The following is a 10,921-nucleotide window of genomic DNA, read 5'->3' on the forward strand; positions in this document are numbered from 1 at the left end:
CCTTGCTAAGTAAATTTAAGATATTGAAGAATGCTACAATGGTGTATCCCTTGTCTGATATCTACTTACCTGTAAACTTATGCTATTGTACAAATCTTTTGGATGAACTCTTGTATTGTCTGATATTTCATTTATTTATTTATTTATAAGCTGCTTTTATCCAAAGTGACACCCATATAAGAAAACAGGGTCAGTCAGTTCTTGGAACAATTAAGGTTAAGGGTCATGCTCAAGGGCCCAATTACTTAGGTCGAACCACTGGATTTGAACCATTGACCTTTTACTCATGGGCATAGCAACCTAACCTGTTGAGCCACACACCGTCCCCACCTATTTTAACAATAGACAGCTTCTAAAATCAATTGTACAAATATTTAACTTTTCACTGACTCACCTCAACAGTAATAAAGTGCTTCGAGTTGCTAGTTCATGCTGGCCAGCGCACTGGACCTAGTACAATTTGTATACTGCTGAAATAGATCCATGGATGATACAATGGCTCTCATTCTGCACAGTGCTCTTGAACACAACAGGAAACAGAACTATGTGCGGTTCCTGTTCATTGATTATAGCTCTGCATTGAATCTCAATCAAGGTTGTCAGTAAGCTCAAGGATGTGGGGCAGCACCCTATATAAGGGGGTTCTGGACATTCAGACAGGAAGGCTTCAGGTTGTCCAAGTTGGTGTACACTCTTCATTAAGCCACACTCCCAACACAGGATCTCCCCAGGCTTTTGTGCCGAGTCCCCTTCTCTACTCCCTATACGCACATGCCTTCACAGTCACATGGTCAAGTTAGCTGATGACAGTTGTGGTAGGTTGGATCGTCAACAATGATGAAGTGGCTTACTCGGAGGAGGTGGAGAATCTGGCATGCTGGAGTAAAGAAAACAATCTCCTCCTAAATGGAAGCAATACAAAAGAGTTGATTGTGATCTTTGGGAGGACACAGGTGAGGCATTGCAACCCTCTCACAATTAATGGGACGCCACTGGAGAGGGTGACCTGCTTCAGATACCTGGGCGTCCATATCAGGCCCACACTGGAGGACCTGACATGAACTGTGCACAACAGTGCCCTTAAAAATGCACACGGACATCTCTATTTTTTCAGGATGCTAAAAAAAGCTCAGACCGGCTTGCAAGATTCTGAAACCATTCTACACCTGCATCATCGAGAGCATCCTGACTGGGAGCATCATCACCTGATGTGGGAGCTTCACCAAGCAGGAAGGACAGCAAAGCCTTGTGCTGGGTGGTGCATTCAGCTGAATGCACTGTCGGGCGTATTCTCCCTATCCTAAAGGTGACCTACAGGAGGAGGTGTAGGGAGAAAGCTAAAAATAATTAAATATTCAACCCACCCAACAATGGCCCTTTCTCTCTGATGTGGTCAGGGAGGTGCTGTCACAGCCTGCAGGCCATCACTGAGCCTCAGAACAGGTTTCTACCCTCCGGCTTTCCATACACTAAATGAGGACTCCTAATAGCTAACATGCCACTTTATGCACTTTTTACTGTGCCTCCCATTTCATATAACATCATCATCACTACCTTATTCAAAAACAGTTATCGATACATTGCTTTCCATTTGTCTTATTGTACTGTATTACTTTTTATATTTTAATCTTTTTGTTTTGATCTGTTTTTTTTTGTATTACGTACTTCCCTTTTGAGCACAACCATGAATCAGGTGGAAAAATCACTTCATTGCACGCATCTACAATGTACGTAACAAATAAATCTTGAAACTATAATTGCAGTGGGGAATCCTTCTGGATCACTTATCAAGACCATTAATGAAGGGGTGTATAATCATTTCTGCATCATACCTTTAGCATGTTAAAGTATATGATGATCCTAAACGTTTACACATTACTTTCTTCCCTTGGTTTGGACCCAGGCGTGCCTCAAGACGTATAAAACATTTAATGGATGTGAGAATGTAGCAGTTAGCCCCTTAGAGGATGATACATCTAGAACAGTATTCCCCAATCCGGTCTTCAGAGACCCACAGACAGTCCATGCTCTTGCTCTGAAAAAATGTGGACTGTCTGGCAGGGAGCTCAGAGGGAGCAAAGACACGGACTGTGGGTCCCCGAGGAGCGGATTGGGAAAAGCTGATCTAAAATATTCATTCTCCATGCAGAAAGAATTGTGTGAGCGCTGAGACACATTACACATTCCACCAACAGCAATCACTAATGCTGTAAACACCTGCTTCTTTTCCAGCATCTGCAAAGCTCTGAGAAAACAGTACTGCTTACTTTGCACAGAATTGTTACTGCACAGAATTAATTCCGGCAGTTCAATAAGAGAATTCTGTTGGCAAAAGTTAATGATGGTTTAAAGTTGAATGTGAACTTGTGCAATTTTAATAACCGACTTCTTTTTTTCCGGATAGAAAGTACCTGATAAATTAGGTTTATCAGTCTTTAAAAACATTTTGGATGTTGTTAGAGCACCAACATCATAAATTACTATGTTGGGAAACATTACATAGAAAGTAAAAAAATCAATCTTACTTTTTCATGTTATAGAAACCAAATAAACTGAAGAAATTACAGCTGTTTTTTTTTTAAAAATATATATTTTAATATTTTAAAATTGACATATTTAGCAAAACCAGTTTTTATAAACCAGAGCAAAAATTAATAAACATTAACCAAGAATCAACTTTTCTGAACTACAAAAAATGATGATGCATCATTGATAAAATTGACAGATTATAGTGGAAATTAAGTGTACAACAAGCCAATCTTAATCTGGATTCAAAATACGAACTAGCTTGACCCACTAAGCCATTCATCAATGGCTGCTTCAAAATACTTGGGATTGTGCTGCCAGTCGACATGCCATCGGAGATTGGCAATGATGCTGCTATATCTGTCTCCCAGGCTGCTCTTCCAGTCACTGAACTGTTTTTTGTTGTAGTGGTGCACGGCCTGGGAAATGGCGGGGTAATCCACTATGGAACGCAACAGCCGGTCCAGACGCTGGCACAATGCAGGGAAGTGAGCAACCACGTTGTAAAGCTCCTCTTTATCAGTAGAGAGATCTGCAACGGTTATTAAGGAAACATTTACAGCATTAACTAACATGCTCTAGCATGCAGTTATGTAGTTAATACATTTTCTTATACGGTTGTCATTAAGTAGTGAAATTTACTGTGGTAATAAAAACTACTTGTATAGAAAAGCACTTGCATAACAATCTTCGTGTGCAGCTGTCTCTGAGATTTAACAGTTCACTAAGATTATTTCATTATCTCCCTAAGGTTACATCCATGAATATACTCAACTTAAATCCTGCTCTTTTATTAAGTTTTCTAAGATAATGTGAATAATCCCACCTTTCAAACTTATAGATCCCAATCAAGATCATTTTCATAGAAAATAACCTGGTGGCAAATAGCCAGCTAGGCGACACCCATTTACTGCCTTCGGACTGACACACCGACCAGCATTAATATTACTACAGTTTCATACAGGTGCAAATATTTAAATAGACTTTACATTTTGACCTGAGATGGGACTGAAGTGGAGAAGCAGTGTGACATGATAATAGCAAGAGGAAAAGAGAGCCCTTAAAAATGTACTTTTCTCATTTGTTTTGTTAATTTTTGTCTGACTGCCAAAGATCAACTGGCAAATTTCCTACTTTCGCTCACCCTTGAGTCAGACACAACCAGGCAAATACATGCCTAAGGCTTGTTATGAACAATTGGCCAAATTTTTGGGTACAAAAATAAGTCTAGAATTAACTAACACATACATAATTCTAAAATGCAGTGAACTGAATATTATTTATGTCAAGTGCGGGTTTGGATGGGCGAGCAGGAAGCAGGGAAAGACCAGGTAGGCAGGCAGGCAGGATCTTCGGGGAAACGCGGGTTTATTATCGGGATCGGAACGGAGCGGACTAAATACAACAGATAAGCCAAAAATAAGAAGAAACAGCTGGGTACGATCGGGGAAGCACACTTGGATAATCAGGGGGTGTGGCACACACGAGGATCGGACGAGCTGGGCATGACAATTTATTCAGAAAAAAACTATTTTAGCTTAAAAATTACTCCTTAAAATGGGTGGGTATAACATAATAATTATGTAGGGTTTGCTTTTGTATTGTGGAGTTCATATGGAAATATCCTACTATAACTTCCCACTATAACACTGACAAAGTGTGGTCACGCAATAATCAAAATATGTGGCAAAAAGAATGAAATAATTGCACTTATTATAATGTACCCTGCAAAACTGACAAGGCTAAGTGGTTAGGATGTGTATGAATAATGATGTGTTTCAGAAGGCAGCGCCTGTCCCTAACTGCTATGACTCCTCTGGAGACTGTAATGGACTGTGACCATCCCTATCAATAGGTAGCACCTTTACAGAAGAAGCAGGGCACACATTCCAAGTAACATTTTTTCCTTTTGTAATGTGAACCAGCAATTAGACTAGTTGGCTGAATGCATAGAATTTTCAAATCTTTTCTGTGGTTCACATAAAGCGAAGATTAGGTTACAATCTGTGTTCTATGAGTGTGCAAAACTGTGTACAAAACACAATAACCTCTCTTCCAGTTTCAGGAGCATAACATGACCTGGCAAGTTAATTAAAAACAAAACATGTTTCACAATTTTCCTGTGTCTTCCAGCTCTGCATTATATCTAATCTACGCCATCTGTTAACTAAGGGTTTTTCTGCCAATCTAAAGCATGTAAATAAAATAACTTCATATACACGAGCTTGGAGGTTACCAGAGGAAAATCTGAATTTCTTTAGATAAAATTCTGATAAAAACTGGTATGGTAATGAACAATCCTTCCTCATTCATACTTTTTTTGCACCTGTGTTCACTTCCAGGAAAATTCAGGGTAAAATCTAGATGATATAAAGGACAATTCTTCTAAATAGAAGTTTAAAATAAGAAATGACTTGGACAGGGAATACGGGAAAATATAACATAAAACAGAAGTTCATTTTAAATTATTGTAATTACACATAGGTGTATGAATGAATTAATGGCCTTGTCATCTGACTTCATCCTGCCAGGGGACATCCACGCCCCTCGTCTTGGAGTGATAAAAACAGGGTGCTCTCAGACAGACAAAGACTTACAAAATGCTCAACAAACAGGCCACATCCCTGAGGGTGAGATGTTTTCACCATTAACCATTTTTATGCATGACTTCTCCCACTTGGGATCTCCCCGTTCACTGGCACTCCGCACTCCCGAAAGCCTTGGTTCCAGCCGCGTGTTCTAACTAGAAACACCAAAACCCTTCCTTGTTGGCACTTTTTTTGAGGACAAGTGCAAGCAATGACTTGATTTGTCTTGCTATATTTAAGGATGACGAATCCCACTTTACACACTTGCTCTGAGAGTGACATTACTTAGCTTAAGCTGACTATAGAATCTTGAATTTTCCTTTAAAAATCAAATATAATTTGGGGTTTTATTAGTGATCAAGTTTACTTTGCGATCAGCAATTATTTATTATATTTAATCCATAAATTAGTGCTACCTGGGCCCAGATTACACGTGTGCGAATGGATATTGTAACCTTTTGCCTTGTCTGTTATGCTCTTTATCGTTTTCCGACAGAGTCTGGCTAAGATTTTTAACATTTTTAAGTCTCTAAGATAAACATATATGCTGTATGTGCAGATCCTGAACAAAAGGACTTTTCTAAGTGTTTAAAACATCATATGTTAATGTGATTAATTGAGAGTTTCATATTTCACCAATGACATGTATCAACATGTATTCGCTCTGTTTTTTTCCCCCACATTGTTTTGTTTTGAGGCTTTCAAGAAGAAGGAAGTGGTACTGGGTCTGTGTGTGGAGCTCACCAAACAGCTGCGGGGGGACACCCGATCCATCAGCGTAGGTAATATACTTCCACTTTCCTGTCCGCAGCATGTAAGTGGAAGCATTGGCATTGCAACCGTGGTACTCACTCAGTACCCAGTCTGGACGGTACTTAGCACTAGAAGCGGGGGTCTGATGAAGAAATGGCATGAGTGAGTAACCGCTGAGATTTGCTGGTATGGGAACTCCAATAAGTGCTGAAGACAAAAAATAACAGGCAATGTCACTGAAGTGCAAATATGTATTCATAAAAACAATGTTAGGCACTGTTACAGTGCTTAAAAAATATACTTGTGGTTTTCTGGACATGTGTCAATAAAGATAAAAATTCTTACAGTCATTACACTTACATCATCTGTTTACAGCATACTGATCTAAAGAAATAATTAACTCCACTCATTTTTATCCGATACTGACTTTTGGTGGGACAAAGCTGGTTACAATTTCCTTGGTTTTACTTCTATACATATTTTTCAGATTAGAAGAACTTTTATATTACATTTATTTATTTAGCAGATGCTTTAATCCAAAGCAACGTACAGTTGAGAAAACAGGGTCAGCCAGGCCCTGGAGCGACTGGGGCTCCAAAGTGACATCACTAGGCTGATTATGGGAATTGAACCAGCGAACTTTTGGTCACAGGCACAGAGCCCTAACTCACACAACCACACACCACCTGCAAGGCTTTAATACTCTAGATCATAACATGTGGTCAAAACCACTACTTCTACCTGGTTAAAGTGGCAGTGTGTGGCTCAGTGGGCTAAGCCTGTGTGCCTGTAATCAGAAGGTCGCCAGTTCAAACCTCAACCCAGCCTGCAGGTTCTATTTCCCCATGGGGATCAATAATTATTTCAATTATCAATTATTATTATCAGTGGAACCTCTAAAGCTGTTTTCCCCTTACCGAGGACCGTAGGGTAAATATCCACCAGAGAGACCGGCTGCTCCACCTGCAGCCCGGCCTTCATCCCTGGGCCAGTAATCAGTAACGGGATATGCGAGCTTCCTTCAAACATGGACATCTTGTAGAACTGCCTGTGCTCCATGGCAAGTTCCCCGTGGTCAGAGGTAAACATCAGCAAGGTACTAGACAGCAGCCCAGAGTCTGAGAGGGCAGACACAACCTCACCTAAAAATCAAAATCGGTTACACAAGAAAGGTTTTATTGTAATAAATGTGTTTCAAATTTCATACTGTACTCCACAGAAATGAACAATCTTTAGGTTTCATAAGTCAACATGCTGGTAGCTAGTCAACATTTATTTTTATATACATATAAAATACATATACATACATATACATACATATATATACATATACATACATATACATACATATACATACATATACATACATATATATATATATATATATATATATATATATATATATATATATATATATACACACATACACACACATATACATACATATATATACACACACATAAATATATACACACACACACACATTTTTAAATAATGACTTATTACGGAATACACTACATACAGTGATGTCATATGCTATAAGGTTGATTTTGAGCTTCTCACCCAACATGGCATCCGTCTCAGCACACATGGCATAGTAGAAGGTACGAATGTCCTTAACCTCCTCCTGCGTGAAGCTGCTGCTGCAGTTTTTCGTAAAGGTAGAGTAGTAATCAACAGGATGCATCTCATTCATGGGCAGCCATTTTGGGACTGTGATTAGCTCACGAGATACCTGTAAAATGCCGAAAAGGAAAAGTAAATTACATTAATGCCCTTTGCTCTATTCTCTTTTTTAACACAGAATAGCATATGCTATATTAATTTGAGGTTTCCTTTCAGATAGATGTCTAACAAATTTCTTTCATATTATATTTGGCAATGAAAGCAAATAAAGATTCCACCTTTGTAAACAGTAATTAATTAGTAAAAGCAATTAAATGTGAAATGTAAACTTGCATAAATGAATCAGTATTTACCTTTCTGAGCCAGTAAGGGGAGGTGCGGAAGGTGGATCCGCCAGCATTTGGCCCCAGAGACTCTGTTCGGTAAGGGTGAGGCAAATTAAGGCCCAGGTACAGGGCGAAAGGCTGAGAGAGAGAGGCAGCACTCTGCCGGATCCACTGGGCAGCATTCTCTGTTATCTTCCAGTCTTTTGCCATAACCTTCACCGTGGAGGCATTGCCTATGAGATCTATCATGGGGCGACCTTCCTGTCGCAGCAGAAATGGCACATCTCGAGTCCAGGCCTCCACACGATTACTGGGGTTCAAAATAAATCGGTCATATTGTGCAATAGTCATATGGTCATGCATTAGGCATCTGTGAATGCAACTGTGAATGTCAATGAACTATACTGTCACACAGCCTTAATTACTGCTTCCATACTATATTATCAGAATTAAATATTATGCAATTTCATATTACTGAAAGTTTTATTGTTTTCCCCAGACTGGGAATGCACGGGGTTTTTGGAGCGCGCTGCTTCTGCCATCAAATTTCTTGATTGGGGTCATTTCATGTCAAATCATCACACATTCGGACCTCATCGTCACGGATTTTAACAAAACTTGGCAGCTGATTTGGTCACATGAGTAACTCATGAAACTGAAAATGTCCGTGTCTGGGATCAATATTGAGGGAGATTTAAAGTTTTAACTCAAAAACCAAAGACCAAATTTTGAAATAGAGGTTTTTGTTATTGAATTTTTAATAATGTAATCAGTTATTACATAGTAGTTATTAAAATGAGGATGGCATATTATTTGTTCAATCTATAGAGCTGGACAATAGCTTTAAAACAATATAAGGACCACTTCTGTGCAGCTTACATAAAGGTTAATATATTCAATCAAAATCATAGCCCCCCCCCCCCCCAAAAAAAAAAGTTAAAACTTTCTTTGCTTAACTCTCCCTCAATTTTAATGCAAAACTCGCCCAATTTCAGTTTCATGAGTTACTCATGTGACCAAATCAGCATGCCAAGTTGAATTAAAATCTGTGATGATGAGGTCCTTACTGTAAGTGTGATGATTTGACATGGAATGACCCACTGACCTTTGACAAACTTTCGAGGAACACTGTATAGGTGGTGATCTGGGTCCTATTTCATTCTGAGACAAATCACACCGAAACTGAAGCAGTGTCCCTTAGTGGTGGCACATGAAAGAACTGCCACAGATCTGGTGAACCTGATTACATTGACAAGTCATGCAAAGATGGTCTTTGAATAAAGATTTTTTTTTTTTCAGAGGTGGGGGGGAGGTGACAGTGGGGTCAGGGAATACATTGGCCTCATTCTGATGGCATCTAGTTTACAAATCCAAGTTAGTCAACTTGAAAATTATCATAAAGAATAATACTTTATTGTTATTTTCCTTTAGGACTGATGATAAATCCTGATCACAAAGGACTGAAAGCTGGGACAAGGAGACATCGTTTGGTAGGTGAGAGCTGAATCTGAACACAGGAACACTGGTGTCAACAGATCTTCATTCAACTTGACTAGGCCTGAACACACACCTCCTGAGCTGTGCAAAGTTTGTAAAGTTATAGTCAGGACTAAACCAGGGGAGTAAACAAACATATAAACAATTCCTTTCATACATTTTTCCATGAATTCACTTGTTTAGAAGTGTAAACTTTTGCAATTTAAAAACAAAAGAGTAAATCCTACATATACTGTGTAAATGACATGCACACTGATAACAAAGCACTTACCTAATTGAATGGCTACCAGATGTGTAGTCCAACTTTCCCAGTTTTTTAGTGTAATATCCATTTTTATGCAGAATTTCCATCCAGGTCGTGTAATTATTATCCAGACATTTAAAATTGTTCCATGACTGAGTTCGATGCACAAACTGACCACTCCACATAGCTGTGAGAAAATGTATAACCATACTAAATATTTTGTAGGGTTTAAAAGTTTAATGTTTTTATTATACATGTTACACGAGACATTTGCTACTGTACCTGCTCTAGAAGGGCAGCAAATAGGAGAATTGGTGTAGGCATTGAGAAAGACAGACCCTTGCTTCCTAAGGTATTCAGTATATGGTAACTGAACTACTTGACTGCCAGGGTGAAAAGTCAATCTACCATCCTTCAGAGACAGGACAAGAGCGATCCGATCAACAAAATACAAACACCTGACACAAAATTTGTATAATCTTTTGATTTCATGTGTACATCTTTACCTAGGAACAACATTATATTACTACTAGCCACCGATGTCAGTTAATCTGTATCATTTACAATCCATCAGGACAAAACTAAGGTAAGAAATTGTGCAATGCTCACTGAACTGTTTTCAAGACTCAAATTCCATTAACTGAACTGATGCTGTGCACTTTGAAAACTGCCAGGTGTAAAACAAAAATGAATGTAAACCAGTACTTACAAACGCATCCGACATCACCATCACGATGTTCGGTCTTACGTTTTGTGTATAGTTTAAACACAAAGCCAACGTTTTCGTTGAAAGAATAAGAAAAACTATATTAAATCGATACATATCTAAATGGCGTAAAATGTTTACAAAAAAATCGAATACAGCTCAACACAACACTGAGGTAACGGGCACTTAGATGGAGGCAATGAAAGGCAAAAACACATTTGACGACCGTATTCCCTTCAGAGTAATGAGCACCAAGCTGCCAAATATTTTGATATTCCAAAAAAAAATCACATGATGCTATACTTCCACTTCCTTTATTTTTTCCAAGACAAATATAACACTGATGCTGTTTGGGTGAAACCTTACGCTAGACAGCTAACGTACCTTTTGATATATTGTAGCTATAATATAGGGAAGACAAATTATTAGGTAAAACACTTCTCTTTCAATACAAGTATTAATGTGGAATGGTAATAAACAACACGACTTGGCAGTTTGATGCTTTTACACGCCGAGTTTAAACAGTTCGGTTTGTATGCAATGCCTGAAGCTGAAACGGTTTCGAACACTAACTTGATTAGTTTCGATTTATATTTCAAAATCGCTAACTTATAACGATTAAAAGTTAATCTGATCTTCGAAAAGCAACGGAGCC

General features: G+C 38.7%; 1 protein-coding gene across 1 annotated transcript; it reads right to left on the reverse strand.

The window, feature by feature from the left end:
* Positions 1-2,594: 2,594 nt before the first annotated feature.
* arsk (arylsulfatase family, member K) lies at positions 2,595-10,797 on the reverse strand. The gene is made up of 8 exons (XM_048983035.1): positions 10,270-10,797; positions 9,843-9,972; positions 9,588-9,747; positions 7,847-8,129; positions 7,431-7,602; positions 6,785-7,009; positions 5,859-6,074; positions 2,595-3,058 (listed from the first exon to the last, which is right to left on the reverse strand). The coding sequence occupies exons 1-8, from the start codon at positions 10,381-10,383 to the stop codon at positions 2,784-2,786; spliced, it is 1,575 nt and encodes a 524-aa protein (XP_048838992.1). The 5' UTR covers positions 10,384-10,797; the 3' UTR covers positions 2,595-2,783.
* Between the last annotated feature and the right edge of the window lie 124 nt (positions 10,798-10,921).

This window comes from Brienomyrus brachyistius, chromosome 2, assembly GCF_023856365.1.
Source record: "Brienomyrus brachyistius isolate T26 chromosome 2, BBRACH_0.4, whole genome shotgun sequence".
In the NCBI taxonomy this organism is placed as follows: domain Eukaryota; kingdom Metazoa; phylum Chordata; class Actinopteri; order Osteoglossiformes; family Mormyridae; genus Brienomyrus; species Brienomyrus brachyistius.